This window comes from Petromyzon marinus, chromosome 82 (genome assembly GCF_048934315.1).
Source record: "Petromyzon marinus isolate PM22_M1 ecotype Great Lakes invasive population chromosome 82, UKy_Petmar_22M1.pri1.0, whole genome shotgun sequence".
Lineage (NCBI taxonomy): Eukaryota > Metazoa > Chordata > Hyperoartia > Petromyzontiformes > Petromyzontidae > Petromyzon > Petromyzon marinus.
In genome coordinates, this window is record NC_133747.1 from 6,213,659 (window position 1) to 6,234,934 (window position 21,276).

The 21,276-nt window shown below is 42.9% G+C and overlaps 1 protein-coding gene across 1 annotated transcript in view; it reads left to right on the plus strand.

Moving 5' to 3' along the window:
- The window catches only part of LOC116958740 (uncharacterized), a 160,949-nt gene that overhangs the window by 3,990 nt on the left and 135,683 nt on the right, over positions 1 to 21,276 (plus strand). The window contains exons 2-3 of the mRNA XM_076057484.1: positions 13,451 to 13,756; positions 14,506 to 14,757. Coding sequence (XP_075913599.1) covers positions 13,451 to 13,756; positions 14,506 to 14,757 — 558 coding nt within the window. The remainder of the gene's footprint in view (positions 1 to 13,450; positions 13,757 to 14,505; positions 14,758 to 21,276) is intronic.

Sequence of the window (21,276 nt, forward strand, 5' to 3'; positions counted from 1 at the left end):
AAGTTTTATTATCCTTGGTACTAAGTGTTATTATCCTGGGTACTAAGTGTTATTATCCTGGGTACTAAGTTTTATTATCCTGGGTACTAAGTGTTACTATCCTGGGTACTAAGTGTTATAAACCTGGGTACTAAGTGTTACTATCCTGGGTACTAAGTGTTAGTATCCTGGGTACTAAGTGTTATTATCCTGGGTACTAAGTGTTATTATCCTGGGTACTAAGTGTTATTATCCTGGGTACTAAGTGTTATTATCCTGGGTACTAAGTGTTATTATTCTGGGTACTAAGTGTTATTATCCTGGGTACTAAGTGTTATTATCCTGGGTACTAAGTGTTATTATCCTGGGTACTAAGTGTTATTATCCTGGGTACTAAGTGTTATTATCCTGGGTACTAAGTGTTATTATCCTGGGTACTAAGTCTTATTATCCTGGGTACTAAGTGTTATTATCTTGGGTACTAAGTGTTACTATCCTGGGTACTAAGTGTTATTAACCTGGGTACTAAGTGTTATTATCCTGGGTACTAAGTGTTATTATCCTGGGTACTAATTGTTATTATCCTGGGTACTAAGTGTTATTATCCTGTGTGCTAAGTGTTATTATCCTGGGTACTAAGTGTTATTATCCTGGGTACTAAGTGTTATTATCCTGGGTACTAAGTGTTATTATCCTGGATACTAAGTGTTATTATCCTGGGTACTAAGTGTTATTAACCTGGGTACTAAGTGTTATTATCCTGGGTACTAAGTGTTATTATCCTGGGTAATAATTGTTATTATCCTGGGTACTAAATGTTATTATCCTGGGTACTAAGTGTTACTATCGTGGGTACTAAGTGTTATTATCCTGGGTACTAAGTGTTATTATCCTGTGTACTAAGTGTTATTATCCTTGGTACTAAGTGTTATTATCCTGGGTACTAAGTGTTATTATCCTGGGTACTAAGTGTTATTATCCTGGGTACTAAGTGTTATTATCCTGGGTACTAAGTGTTATTAACCTGGGTAATAAGTGTTATTTTCCTGGGTACTAAGTGTTATTATCCTGGGTAGTAAGTGTTATTAACCTGGGTACTAAGTGTTATTATCCTGGGTACTAAGTGTTATTATCCTGGGTACTAAGTGTTATTAACCTGGGTACTAAGTGTTATTATCCTGGGTACTAAGTGTTATTATCCTGGGTACTAAGTGTTATTATCCTGGGTACTAAGTGTTATTTTCCTGGGTACTAAGTGTTATTATCCTGGGTACTAAGTGTTATTATCCTGGGTACTAAGTGTTATTATCCTGGGTACTAAGTGTTATTATCCTGGGTACTAAGTGTTATTATCCTGGGTACTAAGTGTTATTATCCTTGGTACTAAGTGTTATTATCCTGGGTACTAAGTGTTATTATCCTGGGTACTAAGTGTTATTATCCTGGGTACTAAGTGTTATTTTCCTGGGTACTAAGTGTTATTAACCTGGGTACTAAGTGTTATTATCCTGGGTACTAAGTGTTATTATCCTGGGTACTAAGTTTTATTATCCTTGGTACTAAGTGTTATTATCCTGGGTACTAAGTGTTATTATCCTGGGTACTAAGTTTTATTATCCTGGGTACTAAGTGTTACTATCCTGGGTACTAAGTGTTATAAACCTGGGTACTAAGTGTTACTATCCTGGGTACTAAGTGTTAGTATCCTGGGTACTAAGTGTTATTATCCTGGGTACTAAGTGTTATTATCCTGGGTACTAAGTGTTATTATCCTGGGTACTAAGTGTTATTATCCTGGGTACTAAGTGTTATTATTCTGGGTACTAAGTGTTATTATCCTGGGTACTAAGTGTTATTATCCTGGGTACTAAGTGTTATTATCCTGGGTACTAAGTGTTATTATCCTGGGTACTAAGTGTTATTATCCTGGGTACTAAGTGTTAGTATCCTGGGTACTAAGTGTTATTATCCTGGGTACTAAGTGTTATTATCCTGGGTACTAAGTGTTATTATCCTGGGTACTAAGTGTTATTATCCTGGGTACTAAGTGTTATTATTCTGGGTACTAAGTGTTATTATCCTGGGTACTAAGTGTTATTATCCTGGGTACTAAGTGTTATTATCCTGGGTACTAAGTGTTATTATCCTGGGTACTAAGTGTTATTATCCTGGGTACTAAGTGTTATTATCCTGGGTACTAAGTGTTATTATCCTGGGTACTAAGTGTTATTATCCTGTGTACTAAGTGTTATTATCCTTGGTACTAAGTGTTATTATCCTGGGTACTAAGTGTTATTATCCTGGGTACTAAGTGTTATTATCCTGGGTACTAAGTGTTATTATCCTGGGTACTAAGTGTTATTAACCTGGGTAATAAGTGTTATTATCCTGGGTACTAAGTGTTATTATCCTGGGTACTAAGTGTTATTATCCTGGGTACTAAGTGTTATTATCCTGGGTACTAAGTGTTACTATCCTGGGTTCTAAGTGTTATTAACCTGGGTACTAATTGTTATTATCCTGGGTACTAAGTGTTATTATCCTGGGTACTAAGTGTTATTATCCTGGGTACTAAGTGTTATTATCCTGGGTACTAAGTGTTATTTTCCTGGGTACTAAGTGTTATTATCCTGGGTAGTAAGTGTTATTAACCTGGGTACTAAGTGTTATTATCCTGGGTACTAAGTGTTATTATCCTGGGTACTAAGTGTTATTAACCTGGGTACTAAGTGTTATTATCCTGGGTACTAAGTGTTATTATCCTGGGTACTAAGTGTTATTATCCTGGGTACTAAGTGTTATTTTCCTGGGTACTAAGTGTTATTATCCTGGGTACTAAGTGTTATTATCCTGGGTACTAAGTGTTATTATCCTGGGTACTAAGTGTTATTATCCTGGGTACTAAGTGTTATTATCCTGGGTACTAAGTGTTATTATCCTTGGTACTAAGTGTTATTATCCTGGGTACTAAGTGTTATTATCCTGGGTACTAAGTGTTATTATCCTGGGTACTAAGTGTTACTATCCTGGGTACTAAGTGTTATAAACCTGGGTACTAAGTGTTACTATCCTGGGTACTAAGTGTTAGTATCCTGGGTACTAAGTGTTATTATCCTGGGTACTAAGTGTTACTATCCTGGGTACTAAGTGTTATAAACCTGGGTACTAAGTGTTACTATCCTGGGTACTAAGTGTTATTATTCTGGGTACTAAGTGTTATTATCCTGGGTACTAAGTGTTATTATCCTGGGAACTAAGTGTTATTATCCTGGGTACTAAGTGTTATTATCCTGGGTACTAAGTGTTATTATCCTGGGTACTAAGTGTTATTATCCTGGGTACTAAGTGTTATTATCCTTGGTACTAAGTGTTATTATCCTGGGTACTAAGTGTTATTATCCTGGGTACTAAGTTTTATTATCCTGGGTACTAAGTGTTACTATCCTGGGTACTAAGTGTTATAAACCTGGGTACTAAGTGTTACTATCCTGGGTACTAAGTGTTAGTATCCTGGGTACTAAGTGTTATTATCCTGGGTACTAAGTGTTATTATCCTGGGTACTAAGTGTTATTATCCTGGGTACTAAGTGTTACTATCGTGGGTACTAAGTGTTATTATCCTGGGTACTAAGTGTTATTATCCTGTGTACTAAGTGTTATTATCCTTGGTACTAAGTGTTATTATCCTGGGTACTAAGTGTTATTATCCTGGGTACTAAGTGTTATTATCCTGGGTACTAAGTGTTATTATCCTGGGTACTAAGTGTTATTAACCTGGGTAATAAGTGTTATTATCCTGGGTACTAAGTGTTATTATCCTGGGTACTAAGTGTTATTATCCTGGGTACTAAGTGTTATTATCCTGGGTACTAAGTGTTACTATCCTGGGTTCTAAGTGTTATTAACCTGGGTACTAATTGTTATTATCCTGGGTACTGTGTTATTATCCTGGGTACTAAGTGTTTTTATTCTGGGTACTAAGTGTTTTTATTCTGGGTACTAAGTGTTATTATCCTGGGTACTAAGTGTTATTATCCTGGGTACTAAGTGTTATTATCCTGGGTACTAAGTGTTATTTTCCTGGGTACTAAGTGTTATTATCCTGGGTAGTAAGTGTTATTAACCTGGGTACTAAGTGTTATTATCCTGGGTACTAAGTGTTATTATCCTGGGTACTAAGTGTTATTAACCTGGGTACTAAGTGTTATTATCCTGGGTACTAAGTGTTATTATCCTGGGTACTAAGTGTTATTATCCTGGGTACTAAGTGTTATTTTCCTGGGTACTAAGTGTTATTATCCTGGGTGCTAAGTGTTATTATCCTGGGTACTAAGTGTTATTATCCTGGGTACTAAGTGTTATTATCCTGGGTACTAAGTGTTATTATCCTGGGTACTAAGTGTTATTATCCTTGGTACTAAGTGTTATTATCCTGGGTACTAAGTGTTATTATCCTGGGTACTAAGTGTTATTATCCTGGGTACTAAGTGTTACTATCCTGGGTACTAAGTGTTATAAACCTGGGTACTAAGTGTTACTATCCTGGGTACTAAGTGTTAGTATCCTGGGTACTAAGTGTTATTATCCTGGGTACTAAGTGTTACTATCCTGGGTACTAAGTGTTATAAACCTGGGTACTAAGTGTTACTATCCTGGGTACTAAGTGTTATTATTCTGGGTACTAAGTGTTATTATCCTGGGTACTAAGTGTTATTATCCTGGGAACTAAGTGTTATTATCCTGGGTACTAAGTGTTATTATCCTGGGTACTAAGTGTTATTATCCTGGGTACTAAGTGTTATTATCCTGGGTACTAAGTGTTATTATCCTTGGTACTAAGTGTTATTATCCTGGGTACTAAGTGTTATTATCCTGGGTACTAAGTTTTATTATCCTGGGTACTAAGTGTTACTATCCTGGGTACTAAGTGTTATAAACCTGGGTACTAAGTGTTACTATCCTGGGTACTAAGTGTTAGTATCCTGGGTACTAAGTGTTATTATCCTGGGTACTAAGTGTTATTATCCTGGGTACTAAGTGTTATTATCCTGGGTACTAAGTGTTATTATCCTGGGTACTAAGTGTTATTAACCTGGGTACTAAGTGTTATTATCCTGGGTACTAAGTGTTATTATCCTGGGTACTAAGTGTTATTATCCTGTGTACTAAGTGTTATTATCCTGTGTACTAAGTGTTATTAACCTGGGCACTAAGTGTTATTATCCTGGGTATTAAGTGTTATTATCCTGAGTAGTAAGTGTTATTATCCTGGGTACTAAGTGTTATTATCCTGGGTGCTAAGTGTTATTATCCTGGGTACTAAGTGTTATTAACCTGGGTACTAAGTGTTATTATCCTGGGTACTAAGTGTTATTATCCTGGGTACTAAGTGGTATTATCCTGGGTAGTAAGTGTTATTATCCTGGGTACTAAGTGTTATTATCCTGGGTACTAAGTGTTACTATCCTGGGTACTAAGTGTTATTATCCTGGGTAGTAAGTGTTATTATCCTGGGTACTAAGTGTTATTATCCTGGGTACTAAGTGTTATTATCCTGGGTACTAAGTGTTATTATCCTGGGTACTAAGTGTTATTATCCTGGGTACTAAGTGTTATTATCCCGGGTAGTAAGTGTTACTATCCTGGGTACTAAGTGTTATTATCCTGGGTACTAAGTGTTATTAACCTGGGTACTAAGTGTTATTAACCTGGGTACTAAGTGTTATTATCCTGAGTACTAAGTGTTACTATCCTGGGTAGTAAGTGTTATTATCCTGGGTACTAAGTGTTATTATCCTGGGTACTAAGTGTTATTATCCTGGGTACTAAGTGTTATTATCCTGGGTACTAAGTGTTATTATCCTGGGTACTAAGTGTTATTATTCTGGGTACTAAGTGTTATTATCCTGGGTACTAAGTGTTATTATCCTGGGTACTAAGTGTTATTATCCTGGGTACTAAGTGTTATTATCCTGGGTACTAAGTGTTACTATCCTGGGTACTAAGTGTTATTATCCTGGGTACTAAGTGTTATTATCCTGGGTACTAAGTTTTATTATCCTGGGTACTAAGTGTTACTATCCTGGGTACTAAGTGTTATAAACCTGGGTACTAAGTGTTACTATCCTGGGTACTAAGTGTTAGTATCCTGGGTACTAAGTGTTATTATCCTGGGTACTAATTGTTATTATCCTGGGTACTAAGTGTTATTATCCTGGGTACTAAGTGTTATTATCCTGGGTACTAAGTGTTATTATTCTGGGTACTAAGTGTTATTATCCTGGGTACTAAGTGTTATTATCCTGGGTACTAAGTGTTATTATCCTGGGTACTAAGTGTTATTATCCTGGGTACTAAGTGTTATTATCCTGGGTACTAAGTGTTATTATCCTGGGTACTAAGTCTTATTATCCTGGGTACTAAGTGTTATTATCCTGGGTACTAAGTGTTACTATCCTGGGTACTAAGTGTTATTAACCTGGGTACTAAGTGTTATTATCCTGGGTACTAAGTGTTATTATCCTGGGTACTAATTGTTATTATCCTGGGTACTAAGCGTTATTAACCTGGGTAATAAGTGTTATTATCCTGGGTACTAAGTGTTATTATCCTGGGTACTAAGTGTTATTATCCTGGGTACTAAGTGTTATTATCCTGGATACTAAGTGTTATTATCCTGGGTACTAAGTGTTATTAACCTGGGTACTAAGTGTTATTATCCTGGGTACTAAGTGTTATTATCCTGGGTAATAATTGTTATTATCCTGGGTACTAAGTGTTATTATCCTGGGTACTAAGTGTTACTATCGTGGGTACTAAGTGTTATTATCCTGGGTACTAAGTGTTATTATCCTGTGTACTAAGTGTTATTATCCTTGGTACTAAGTGTTATTATCCTGGGTACTAAGTGTTATTATCCTGGGTACTAAGTGTTATTATCCTGGGTACTAAGTGTTATTATCCTGGGTACTAAGTGTTATTAACCTGGGTACTAAGTGTTATTATCCTGGGTACTAAGTGTTATTATCCTGGGTACTAAGTGTTATTATCCTGGGTACTAAGTGTTATTATCCTGGGTACTAAGTGTTATTATCCTGGGTACTAAGTGTTACTATCCTGGGTTCTAAGTGTTATTAACCTGGGTACTAATTGTTATTATCCTGGGTACTGTGTTATTATCCTGGGTACTAAGTGTTTTTATTCTGGGTACTAAGTGTTATTATCCTGGGTACTAAGTGTTATTATCCTGGGTACTAAGTGTTATTATCCTGGGTACTAAGTGATATTTTCCTGGGTACTAAGTGTTATTATCCTGGGTAGTAAGTGTTATTAACCTGGGTACTAAGTGTTATTATCCTGGGTACTAAGTATTATTATCCTGGGTACTAAGTGTTATTAACCTGGGTACTAAGTGTTATTATCCTGGGTACTAAGTGTTATTATCCTGGGTACTAAGTGTTATTATCCTGGGTACTAAGTGTTATTTTCCTGGGTACTAAGTGTTATTATCCTGGGTACTAAGTGTTATTATCCTGGGTACTAAGTGTTATTATCCTGGGTACTAAGTGTTATTATCCTGGGTACTAAGTGTTATTATCCTTGGTACTAAGTGTTATTATCCTGGGTACTAAGTGTTATTATCCTGGGTACTAAGTGTTATTATCCTGGGTACTAAGTGTTACTATCCTGGGTACTAAGTGTTATAAACCTGGGTACTAAGTGTTACTATCCTGGGTACTAAGTGTTAGTTTCCTGGGTACTAAGTGTTATTATCCTGGGTACTAAGTGTTACTATCCTGGGTACTAAGTGTTATAAACCTGGGTACTAAGTGTTACTATCCTGGGTACTAAGTGTTATTATTCTGGGTACTAAGTGTTATTATCCTGGGTACTAAGTGTTATTATCCTGGGAACTAAGTGTTATTATCCTGGGTACTAAGTGTTATTATCCTGGGTACTAAGTGTTATTATCCTGGGTACTAAGTGTTATTATCCTGGGTACTAAGTGTTATTATCCTGGGTACTAAGTGTTATTATCCTGGGTACTAAGTGTTATTATCCTGTGTACTAAGTGTTATTATCCTGTGTACTAAGTGTTATTAACCTGGGCACTAAGTGTTATTATCCTGGGTACTAAGTGTTATTATCCTGAGTAGTAAGTGTTATTATCCTGGGTACTAAGTGTTATTATCCTGGGTGCTAAGTGTTATTATCCTGGGTACTAAGTGTTATTATCCTGGGTACTAAGTGTTATTATCCTGGGTACTAAGTGTTATTATCCTGGGTACTAAGTGTTATTATCCTGGGTACTAAGTGTTATTATCCTGGGTACTAAGTGTTACTATCCTGGGTTCTAAGTGTTATTAACCTGGGTACTAATTGTTATTATCCTGGGTACTGTGTTATTATCCTGGGTACTAAGTGTTTTTATTCTGGGTACTAAGTGTTATTATCCTGGGTACTAAGTGTTATTATCCTGGGTACTAAGTGTTATTATCCTGGGTACTAAGTGTTATTTTCCTGGGTACTAAGTGTTATTATCCTGGGTAGTAAGTGTTATTAACCTGGGTACTAAGTGTTATTATCCTGGGTACTAAGTATTATTATCCTGGGTACTAAGTGTTATTAACCTGGGTACTAAGTGTTATTATCCTGGGTACTAAGTGTTATTATCCTGGGTACTAAGTGTTATTATCCTGGGTACTAAGTGTTATTTTCCTGGGTACTAAGTGTTATTATCCTGGGTACTAAGTGTTATTATCCTGGGTACTAAGTGTTATTATCCTGGGTACTAAGTGTTATTATCCTGGGTACTAAGTGTTATTATCCTTGGTACTAAGTGTTATTATCCTGGGTACTAAGTGTTATTATCCTGGGTACTAAGTGTTATTATCCTGGGTACTAAGTGTTACTATCCTGGGTACTAAGTGTTATAAACCTGGGTACTAAGTGTTACTATCCTGGGTACTAAGTGTTAGTTTCCTGGGTACTAAGTGTTATTATCCTGGGTACTAAGTGTTACTATCCTGGGTACTAAGTGTTATAAACCTGGGTACTAAGTGTTACTATCCTGGGTACTAAGTGTTATTATTCTGGGTACTAAGTGTTATTATCCTGGGTACTAAGTGTTATTATCCTGGGAACTAAGTGTTATTATCCTGGGTACTAAGTGTTATTATCCTGGGTACTAAGTGTTATTATCCTGGGTACTAAGTGTTATTATCCTGGGTACTAAGTGTTATTATCCTGGGTACTAAGTGTTATTATCCTGGGTACTAAGTGTTATTATCCTGTGTACTAAGTGTTATTATCCTGTGTACTAAGTGTTATTAACCTGGGCACTAAGTGTTATTATCCTGGGTACTAAGTGTTATTATCCTGAGTAGTAAGTGTTATTATCCTGGGTACTAAGTGTTATTATCCTGGGTGCTAAGTGTTATTATCCTGGGTACTAAGTGTTATTATCCTGGGTACTAAGTGTTATTATCCTGGGTACTAAGTGTTATTATCCTGGGTACTAAGTGTTATTATCCTGGGTACTAAGTGTCACTATCCTGGGTACTAAGTGTTACTATCCTGGGTACTAAGTGTTATTATCCTGAGTAGTACGTGTTATTATCCTGGGTACTAAGTGTTATTATCCTGTGTACTAAGTGTTATTATCCTGGGTACTAAGTGTTATTATCCTGTGTACTAAGTGTTATTATCCTGTATACTAAGTGTTATTAACCTGGGCACTAAGTGTTATTATCCTGGGTACTAAGTGTTATTATCCTGAGTAGTAAGTGTTATTATCCTGGGTACTAAGTGTTATTATCCTGGGTGCTAAGTGTTATTATCCTGGGTACTAAGTGTTATTATCCTGGGTACTAAGTGTTATTATCCTGGGTACTAAGTGTTATTATCCTGGGTACTAAGTGTTATTATCCTGGGTACTAAGTGTCACTATCCTGGGTACTAAGTGTTACTATCCTGGGTACTAAGTGTTATTATCCTGAGTAGTACGTGTTATTATCCTGGGTACTAAGTGTTATTAACCTGGGTACTAAGTGTTATTATCCTGTGTACTAAGTGTTATTATCCTGGGTACTAAGTGTTATTATCCTGGGTACTAAGTGTTATTATCCTGGGTACTAAGTGTTATTATCCTGGGAAGTAAGTGTTATTTTCCTGAGTAGTGAATGTTATTTTCCAATTGCTTATGCCTCACGAGTACAGAAAGTGGCTATTGTTCCCCACAAACTTTGCTTTTGTGACCAGGACAGTGTTAGTTTGAAATGCTACGTGTTTTCAATCAGAAAAACGTGCGAATTTTATGTCTTTGAGGCCGCGTGAAATGCTGTTCACCAAAGCAATGTTTGGGTGGGGAATAATAATCGCAACTTTCTGTCCTTGGATTTTGACGTCAAACTTTCGTGACGGTAGGAATCCTCACATCCCTCGTGGATAAAAAAACAAAATAAAATAAACATAATAAAATAATAAAAAATAAAACTCCTAAAAAAAAGGTTAAAAAACGGTTTTAGTAACAACTTTGTTTAATATTCTTGGTTCTTTCGGTAAAGTCACGTAGAAGGGAAACAATGAAATAATACAAATATAAAACAATGCAATTCTCACGACGTTTCAACTGCAACACACGCAATCATCATCAGGTGCTGTGGTTTTCACACCTGATGATGATTGCTTGTGTTGCAGTCAAAACGTCGTTGAAAATCAAACCGTTGAAAATCAAACCGTTGAAAATCAAACCGTTGAAAATCAAACCGTTGAAAATAAAACTGTTGAAAATAAAACCGTTAAAATCAAACCGTTGAAATGAAACCATTAACATAAAAGAGTTGATGATGTTGTTATGGCGTTGTTGATGGTTTATCTTGATGATGTTGTTACGGTGTTGTTGATGGGTTATGTTGATGTTATGGTGTTGTTAATGGTTTATGTTGATGAAGAGTTTGTTGTTGCGGTGTTGATGGTTTATGTTGATGATGTTGTTACGGTGTTGGTGATGGTTTATGTTGATGTTGTTGTTGTTATGGTGTTGTTGATGGTTTATGTTGATGATGTTGTTATGGTGTTGTTGATGGTTTATGTTGATGAAGAGTTTGTTGTTGCGGTGTTGATGGTTTATGTTGATGATGTTGTTATGGTGTTGTTGATGGTTTATGTTGTTGATGTTGTTGTTATGGTGTTGTTGATGGTTTATGTTGTTGATGAGTTTGTTGTTGCGGTGTTGATGGTTTATGTTGATGATGTTGTTATGGTGTTGGTGATGGTTTATGTTGATGTTGTTATGGTGTTGTTGATGGTTTATGTTGATGATGTTGTTATGGTGTTGTTGATGGTTTATGTTGATGATGATGTTATGGTGTTGGTTATGGTTTATGTTGATGTTGTTGTTATGGTGTTGGTGATGGTTTATGTTGATGTTGTTATGGTGTTGGTGATGGTTTATGTTGATGTTGTTGTTATGGTGTTGGTGATGGTTTATGTTGATGTTGTTGTTATGGTGTTGGTGATGGTTTATGTTGATGTTGTTGTTATGGTGTTGTTGATGGTTTATGTTGATGATGTTGTTATGGTGTTGTTGATGGTTTATGTTGATGAAGAGTTTGTTGTTGCGGTGTTGATGGTTTATGTTGATGATGTTGTTATGGTGTTGTTGATGGTTTATGTTGTTGATGTTGTTGTTATGGTGTTGTTGATGGTTTATGTTGATGATGAGTTTGTTGTTGCGGTGTTGATGGTTTATGTTGATGATGTTGTTATGGTGTTGGTGATGGTTTATGTTGATGTTGTTATGGTGTTGTTGATGGTTTATGTTGATGATGTTGTTATGGTGTTGTTGATGGTTTATGTTGATGATGATGTTGTTATGGTGTTGGTGATGGTTTATGTTGATGTTGTTGTTATGGTGTTGTTGATGGTTTATGTTGATGTTGTTGTTATGGTGTTGGTGATAGTTTATGTTGATGTTGTTGTTATGGTGTTGGTGATGGTTTATGTTGATGTTGTTGTTATGGTGTTGATGGTTTATGTTGATGATGTTGTTATGGTGTTGATGGTTTATGATGATGTTGTTACGGTGTTGTTGATGGTTTATGTTAATGATGATGTTGTTATGTTGATGATGGTTTATGTTGATGTTGTTGTTATGGTGTTGTTGATGGTTTATGTTGATGATGATGATGTTGTTACGGTATTGATGGTTTATGTTGATGATGTTGTTACGGTGTTGATGGTTTATGTTGATGTTGTTGTTACGGTGTTGATGGTTTATGTTGATGATGATGTTGTTACGGTGTTGATGGTTTATGTTGATGATGTTGTTGTTATGGTGTTGTTGATGGTTTATGTTGATGTTATGGTGTTGTTGATGGTTTATGTTGATGATGTTCTTGTTACGGTGTTGATGGTTTATGTTGATGTTGTTGTTATGGTGTTGTTAATGGTTTATGTTGATGATGATGTTGTTATGGTGTTGTTGATGGTTTATGTTGATGTTGATGTTGTTGTTATGGTGTTGTTAATGGTTTATGTTGATGATGTTGTTATGGTGTTGTTGATGGTTTATGTTGATGATGTTGTTATGGTGTTGTTGATGGTTTATGTTGATGTTGTTGTTATGGTGTTGTTGATGGTTTATGTTGATGATGATGTTGTTATGGTGTTGTTGATGGTTTATGTTGATGATGTTGTTGTTGTTGTTATGGTGTTGTTGATGGTTTATGTTGATGATGTTGTTGTTACGGTGTTGTTGATGGTTTATGTTGATGATGATGATGTTGTTGTTACGGTGTTGATGGTTTATGTTGATGATAATGTTGTTGTTACGGTGTTGATGGTTTATGTTGATGATGTTGTTGTTACGGTGTTGATGGTTTATGATGATGTTGTTGTTACGGTGTTGTTGATGGTTTATGTTAATGATGTTGTTGTTATGGTGTTGTTGATGGTTTATGTTGATGATGTTATGGTGGTGTTGATGGTTTATGTTAATAATGTTGTTGTTATGGTGTTGTTGATGGTTTATCTTGATGTTGTTATGGTGTTGTTGATGGTTTATCTTGATGATGTTGTTACGGTGTTGATGGTTTATGTTGATGATGTTGTTATGGTGTTGTTGATGGTTTATGTTGATGTTGTTATGGTGTTGTTGATGGTTTATGTTGATGATGTTGTTGTTACGGTGTTGATGGTTTATGTTAATGATGATGATGTTGTTATGGTGATGTTGTTGATGGTTTATGTTGATGATGATGTTGTTGTTATGGTGATGTTGTTGATGGTTTATGTTGATGATGATGTTGTTGTTACGGTGTTGATGGTTTAGGTTAATGATGATGATGTTGTTATGGTGATGTTGTTGATGGTTTATGTTAACGATGATGGTGTTGTTGTTATGGTGATGTTGTTGATGGTTTATGTTGATGATGTTGTTGTTGTTATGGTGATGTTGTTGATGGTGTAGGTTTAGCCCGAGCTTCACCTGGCCTCCCTCAAGGGACCCAGCAGAGGAGGGGAAGGCGGAGAGGAGGAGGTGGAAGAGGTGGAGGAGTAAGGGGTGGAAGAGGTGGAGTGCGAGGTGGAGTTCGAGGTGGAGTTCGAGGTGTAGGTGCAGGAAGAGGTGGAGGAGGTGCAGGAGGAAGTGGAAGAGGAAGTGGAAGAGGAAGTGGAAGAGGAAGAGGAAGTGGAAGAGGTGGAAGAGGAGGGAGAGGAGGGAGAGGAGGGAGAGGAGGAGGGAGAGGAGGAGGGAGCCTCCCATCGCCACACTCAGGTGCAGCGCCTCTCTGTCTCTCTCTGTCTCTCTCTGTGTCTCTCTGTCTGTGTCTCTCTGTCTGTGTCTCTGTGTCTCTGTCTCTCTGTCTGTGTCTCTGTCTCTCTGTCTGTGTCTCTGTGTCTCTGTGTCTCTGTCTGTGTCTCTCTGTCTCTCTGTCGGTGTCTCTCTGTCTCTCTGTGTCTCTCTGTCTGTCTGCCTGTCTCTGTCTCTGTCTCTCTCTTACTCTGTCTGTCTGTGTCTCTGTCTCTCTCTGTCTGTGTCTCTCTGTGTCTCTGTCTCTCTGTCTGCCTCTATCTCTCTCTGTCTGTATCTCTGTCTCTCTCTGTCTCTCTCTGTCTCTGTCTCTCTGTCTCTCTCTGTCTGTGTCTCTCTGTCTCTCCCTGTCTGTGTCTCTCTCTCTGCCTGTGTCTCTCTGTCTCTCTCTGTCTGTGTCTCTCTGTCTCTCTGTGTCTCTCTGTCTCTCTGTCTCTGTGTCTCTGTCTCTCTGTCTGTGTCTCTCTGTCTCTCTGTCTGTGTCTCTCTCTCACTGTCTCTCCCTGTCTGTGTCTCTGTCTCTCTGTCTGTCTCTCTGTGTCTCTGTCTCTCCCTGTCTGTCTGTGTCTCTGTCTCTCTGTCTGTCTCTCTCCCTCCCCTTCTCTCTTGCTCCCCCCCACCACCCCCCCCCACCACCCCCCCCCACCACCACCCCCCCACCACCACCACCCCCCCCCCCACTACCACCACCCCCCCCCCCCCACCACCACCAGGCCCCGAGCCCTCGGCGTCGTCCGCTCCAGACGACGACGACGACGACGTGGATGAGGCCCGTGGCGGCCATGACGACGGTTGCCACGACGACGGTGGCCACGGCGACGGTGGCCACGACGACGGTTGCCACGGCGACGGCGCCCCGCCCCCCTGGTCCACGCGGCGATCTCCGTACGCCGCCAGGAGCCGGCGAGGTGGGGGCGGCTCCCGAGGACGACGTCGGGGGGCAGTGGGGCCCCCCACGGTGCGAGGTGAGCGGGGGGCAGTGTTGAGTCTATGGGAGGCAGTGTTGAGTCTATGGGTGGCAGTGTTGAGTCTGTGGGTGGCAGTGTTGAGTCTATGGGTGGCAGTGTTGAGTCTATGGGCAGTGTTGAGTCTATGGGCAGTGTTGAGTCTATGGGTGGCAGTGTTGAGTCTGTGGGTGGCAGTGTTGAGTCTGTGGGTGGCAGTGTTGAGTCTGTGGGTGGCAGTGTTGAGTCTATGGGTGGCAGTGTTGAGTCTATGGGCAGTGTTGAGTCTATGGGCAGTGTTGAGTCTATGGGTGGCAGTGCTGAGTCTGTGGGTGGCAGTGCTGAGTCTGTGGGTGGCAGTGTTGAGTCTATGGGTGGCAGTGTTGAGTCTGTGGGTGGCAGTGTTGAGTCTATGGGTGGCAGTGCTGAGTCTGTGGGTGGCAGTGTTGAGTCTGTGGGTGGCAGTGTTGAGTCTATGGGTGGCAGTGTTGAGTCTGTGGGTGGCAGTGCTGAGTCTGTGGGTGGCAGTGCTGAGTCTGTGGGTGGCAGTGTTGAGTCTATGGGTGGCAGTGCTGAGTCTGTGGGTGGCAGTGTTGAGTCTATGGGTGGCAGTGTTGAGTCTGTGGGTGGCAGTGTTGAGTCTGTGGGTGGCAGTGTTGAGTCTGTGGGTGGCAGTGTTGAGTCTGTGGGTGGCAGTGTTGAGTCTGTGGGTGGCAGTGTTGAGTCTGTGGGTGGCAGTGTTGAGTCTGTGGGGGGCAGTGTTGAGTCTGTGGGTGGCAGTGTTGAGTCTGTGGGGGGCAGTGTTGAGTCTGTGGGTGGCAGTGTTGAGTCTGTGGGTGGCAGTGTTGAGTCTGTGGGTGGCAGTGTTGAGTCTGTGGGTGGCAGTGTTGAGTCTATGGGTGGCAGTGTTGAGTCTGTGGGTGGCAGTGTTGAGTCTATGGGTGGCAGTGCTGAGTCTATGGGCAGTGTTGAGTCTATGGTGCAGTGTTGAGTCTATGGGCAGTGATGATTCTATGGGTGGCAGTGTTGAGTCTATGGGTGGCAGTGTTGAGTCTGTGGGTGGCAGTGTTGAGTCTGTGGGTGGCAGTGTTGAGTCTGTGGGTGGCGGTGTTTAGTCTATGGGTGGCAGTGTTGAGTCTATGGGTGGCAGTGTTGAGTCTGTGGGTGGCAGTGTTGAGTCTATGGGTGGCAGTGTTGAGTCTGTGGGTGGCAGTGTTGAGTCTGTGGGTGGCAGTGTTGAGTCTATGGGTGGTAGTGTTGAGCCTATGGGTGGCAGTGTTGAGTCTATGGGTGGCAGTGTTGAGTCTATGGGTGGCAGTGTTGAGTCTATGGGTGGCAGTGTTGAGTCTATGGGTGGCAGTGTTGAGTCTATGGGTGGCAGTGTTGAGTCTATGGGTGGCAGTGTTGAGTCTATGGGTGGCAGTGTTGAGTCTATGGGTGGCAGTGTTGAGTCTGTGGGTGGCAGTGTTGAGTCTATGGGTGGCAGTGTTGAGTCTATGGGTGGCAGTGTTGAGTCTATGGGTGGCAGTGTTGAGTCTGTGGGTGGCAGTGTTGAGTCTATGGGTGTCAGTGTTGAGTCTATGGGTGTCAGTGTTGAGTCTGTGGGTGGCAGTGTTGAGTCTATGGGTGGCAGTGTTGAGTCTGTGGGTGGCAGTGTTGAGTCTGTGGGTGGCAGTGTTGAGCCTATGGGTGGCAGTGTTGAGTCTGTCGGTAGCAGTGTTGAGTCTATGGGTGGCAGTGTTGAGTCAGTGGGTGACAGTGTTGAGTCTGGGTGGCAGTGTTGAGTCTGTGGGTGGCAGTGTTTAGTCTATGGGTGGCAGTGTTGAGTCTATGGGTGGCAGTGTTGAGTCTATGGGTGGCAGTGTTGAGTCTGTGGGTGGCAGTGTTGAGTCTGTGGGTGGCAGTGTTGAGTCTGTGTGTGGCAGTGTTGAGTCTGTGGGTGGCAGTGTTGAGTCTGTGGGTGGCAGTGTTGAGTCTGTGGGTGGCAGTGTTGAGTCTGTGGGTGGCAGTTTTGAGTCTGTGGGTGGCAGTGTTGAGTCTGTGGGTGGCAGTGTTGATTTTGTGGATGACAGTGTTGAGTCTATGGGTGGCAGTGTTGAGTCTATGGGTGGCAGTGTTGAGTCTATGGGTGGCAGTGTTGAGTCTATGGGTGACAGTGTTGAGTCTGTGGGTGGCAGTGTTGAGTCTGTGGGTGGCAGTGTTGAGTCTATGGGTGGCAGTGTTGAGTCTATGGGTGGCAGTGTTGAGTCTGTGGGTGGCAGTGTTGAGTCTATGGGTGGCAGTGTTGAGTCTGTGGGTGGCAGTGTTGAGTCTGTGGGTGGCAGTGTTGAGTCTGTGGGTGGCAGTGTTGAGTCTGTGGGTGGCAGTGTTGAGTCTGTGGGGGGCAGTGTTGAGTCTGTGGGTGGCAGTGTTGAGTCTGTGGGGGGCAGTGTTGAGTCTGTGGGTGGCAGTGTTGAGTCTGTGGGTGGCAGTGTTGAGTCTGTGGGTGGCAGTGTTGAGTCTGTGGGTGGCAGTGTTGAGTCTATGGGTGGCAGTGTTGAGTCTGTGGGTGGCAGTGTTGAGTCTATGGGTGGCAGTGCTGAGTCTATGGGCAGTGTTGAGTCTATGGTGCAGTGTTGAGTCTATGGGCAGTGATGATTCTATGGGTGGCAGTGTTGAGTCTATGGGTGGCAGTGTTGAGTCTGTGGGTGGCAGTGTTGAGTCTGTGGGTGGCAGTGTTGAGTCTGTGGGTGGCGGTGTTTAGTCTATGGGTGGCAGTGTTGAGTCTATGGGTGGCAGTGTTGAGTCTGTGGGTGGCAGTGTTGAGTCTATGGGTGGCAGTGTTGAGTCTGTGGGTGGCAGTGTTGAGTCTGTGGGTGGCAGTGTTGAGTCTATGGGTGGTAGTGTTGAGCCTATGGGTGGCAGTGTTGAGTCTATGGGTGGCAGTGTTGAGTCTATGGGTGGCAGTGTTGAGTCTATGGGTGTCAGTGTTGAGTCTATGGGTGGCAGTGTTGAGTCTATGGGTGGCAGTGTTGAGTCTATGGGTGGCAGTGTTGAGTCTATGGGTGGCAGTGTTGAGTCTGTGGGTGGCAGTGTTGAGTCTATGGGTGGCAGTGTTGAGTCTATGGGTGGCAGTGTTGAGTCTATGGGTGGCAGTGTTGAGTCTGTGGGTGGCAGTGTTGAGTCTATGGGTGTCAGTGTTGAGTCTATGGGTGTCAGTGTTGAGTCTGTGGGTGGCAGTGTTGAGTCTATGGGTGGCAGTGTTGAGTCTGTGGGTGGCAGTGTTGAGTCTGTGGGTGGCAGTGTTGAGCCTATGGGTGGCAGTGTTGAGTCTGTCGGTAGCAGTGTTGAGTCTATGGGTGGCAGTGTTGAGTCAGTGGGTGACAGTGTTGAGTCTGGGTGGCAGTGTTGAGTCTGTGGGTGGCAGTGTTTAGTCTATGGGTGGCAGTGTTGAGTCTATGGGTGGCAGTGTTGAGTCTATGGGTGGCAGTGTTGAGTCTGTGGGTGGCAGTGTTGAGTCTGTGGGTGGCAGTGTTGAGTCTGTGTGTGGCAGTGTTGAGTCTGTGGGTGGCAGTGTTGAGTCTGTGGGTGGCAGTGTTGAGTCTGTGGGTGGCAGTGTTGAGTCTGTGGGTGGCAGTTTTGAGTCTGTGGGTGGCAGTGTTGAGTCTGTGGGTGGCAGTGTTGATTTTGTGGATGACAGTGTTGAGTCTATGGGTGGCAGTGTTGAGTCTATGGGTGGCAGTGTTGAGTCTATAGGTGGCAGTGTTGAGTCTATGGGTGGCAGTGTTGAGTCTATGGGTGGCAGTGTTGAGTCTGTGGGTGGCAGTGTTGAGTCTGTGGGTGGCAGTGTTGAGTCTGTGGGTGGCAGTGTTGAGTCTGTGGGTGGCAGTGTTGAGTCTGTGGGTGGCAGTGTTGAGTCTGTGGCTGGCAGTGTTGAGTCTGTGGGTGGCAGTTTTGAGTCTGTGGGTGGCAGTGTTGAGTCTGTGGGTGGCAGTGTTGATTTTGTGGATGACAGTGTTGAGTCTATGGGTGGCAGTGTTGAGTCTATGGGTGGCAGTGTTGAGTCTATAGGTGGCAGTGTTGAGTCTGTGGGTGGCAGTGTTTAGTCTATGGGTGGCAGTGTTTAGTCTATGGGTGGCAGTGTTTAGTCTATGGGTGGCAGTGTTGAGTCTGTGGGAGACAGTGTTGAGTCTATGGGTGGCAGTGTTGAGTCTGTGGGTGGCAGTGTTGAATCTATGGGTGGCAGTGTTGAGTCTATGGGTGGCAGTGTTGAGTCTGTGGGTGGCAGTGTTGAGTCAGTGGGTGACAGTGTTGAGTCTGTGGGTGGCAGTGTTGAGTCTGTGGGTGGCAGTGTTTAGTCTATGGGTGGCAGTGTCGAGTCTATGGGTGGCAGTGTTGAGTCTATGGGTGGCAGTGTTGAGTCTATGGATGGCAGTGTTGAGTCTGTGGGTGGCTGTGTTGAGTCTGTGGGTGGCAGTGTTGAGTCTGGGTGGCAGTGTTGAGTCTATGGGTAGCAGTGTTTAGTCTATGGGTGGCAGTGTTTAGTCTATGGGTGGCAGTGTTGAGTCTATGAGTGGCAGTGTTGAGTCTATGAGTGGCAGTGTTGAGTCTGTGGGTGACAGTGTCGAGTCTGTGGGTGGCAATGTCCAGTCTGTGGGTGGCAGTGTTGAGTCTATGGGTGGCAGTGTTGAGTCTATGGGTGGCAGTGTTGAGTCTGTGAGTGGCAGTGTTGAGTCTGTGGATGGCAGTGTTTAGTCTATGGGTGGCAGTGTTGAGTCTATGGGTGGCAGTGTTGAGTCTATTGGTGGCATTGTCGAGTCTATGGGTGGCAGTGTGGAGTCTGTGGGTGGCAGTGTTGAGTCTATGGGTGGCAGTGTTGAGTCTATGGGTGGCAGTGTTGAGTCTATGGGTGGCAGTGTTGTGTCTATGGGTGGCATTGTTGAGTCTGTGGGTAGCAGTGTTGAGTCTATGGGTGGCAGTGTTGAGTCTGTGGGTGGCAGTGTTGAGTCTGGATGGCAGTGTTTAGTCTATGGGTGGCAGTGTTGAGTCTATGGGTGGCAGTGTTGTGTCTATGGGTGGCATTGTTGAGTCTTTGGGTGGCAGTGTTGAGTCTATGGGTGGCAGTGTTGAGTCTGTGGGTGGCAGTGTTGAGTCTGTGGATGGCAGTGTTGAGTCTATGGGTGGCAGTGTTGAGTCTATGGGTTTGCAGTGTTGAGTCTATGGGGGGCAGTGTTGAGTCTATGGGTGGTAGTGTTGAGTCTATGGGTGGCAGTGTTTAGTCTATGGGTGGCAGGGTTGAGTCTATGGGTGGCAGTGTTGAGTCAGTGGGTGACAGTGTTGAGTCTGTGGGTGGCAGTGTTTAGTCTATGGGTGGCAGTGTCGAGTCTATGGGTGGCAGTGTTGAGTCTATGGGTGGCAGTGTTGAGTCTATGGGTGGCAGTGTTGAGTCTGTGGGTGGCAGTGTTGAGTATGGGTGGCAGTGTTGAGTCTGTGGGTGGCAGTGTTGAGTCTTTGGGGGGCAGTGTTGAGTCCATGGGTGGCAGTGTTGAGTCTATGGGTGGCAGTGCTGAGTCTATGGGTGGCAGTGCTGAGTCTGGGTGGCAGTGCTGAGTCTGTGGGTGGCAGTGCTGAGTCTGTGGGTGGCAGTGTTGAGTCTGTGGGTGGCAGTGTTGAGTCTGTGGGTGGCAGTGTTGAGTCAGTGGGTGACAGTATTGAGTCTATGGGTGGCAGTGTTGAGTCTGTGGGTGGCAGTGTTTAGTCTATTGGTGGCAGTGTCGAGTCTATGGGTGGCAGTGTTGAGTCTATGGGTGGCAGTGTTGAGTCGATGGGTGGCAGTGTTGAGTCTGTGGGTGGCAGTGTTGAGTCTATGGGTGGCAGTGTTGAGTCTATGGGTGGCAGTGTTGAGTCTATGGGTGGCAGTGTTTAGTCTATGGGTGGCAGTGTTTAGTCTATGGGTGGCAGTGTTTAGTCTATGGGTGGCAGTGTTGAGTCTGTGGGAGGCAGTGTTGAGTCTGTGGGTGGCAGTGTTGAGTCTGTGGGTGGCAGTGTTGAGTCTATGGGTGGTAGTGTTGAGTCTGTGGGGGGCAGTGTTGAGTCTGTGGGTGGCAGTGTTGAGTCTATGGGTGGCAGTGTTGAGTCTGTGGGTGGCAGTGTTGAGTCTGTGGGTGGCAGTGTTGAGTCTATGGGTGGCAGTGTTGAGTCTGTGGGTGGCAGTGTTGAGTCTGTGCTTGACAGTGTTGAGTCTATGGGTGGCAGTGTTGAGTCTGTGGGTGGCAGTGTTAAGTCTATAGGTGGCAGTGTTGAGTCTATTGGTGGCAGTGTTGAGTCTGTGGGTGGCAATGTTGAGTCTTTGGGTGGCAGTGTTGATTCTGTGGGTGGCGGTGTTTAGTCTATGGGTGGCAGTGTTGTGTTTTTGGGTGGCAGTGTTGAGTCTGTGGGTGGCAGTGTTGAGCCTATGGGTGGCAGTGTTGAGTCTGTCGGTAGCAGTGTTGAGTCTATGGATGGCAGTGTTGAGTCTGTGGGTGGCAGTGTTGAATCTATGGGTGGCAGTGTTGAGTCTAT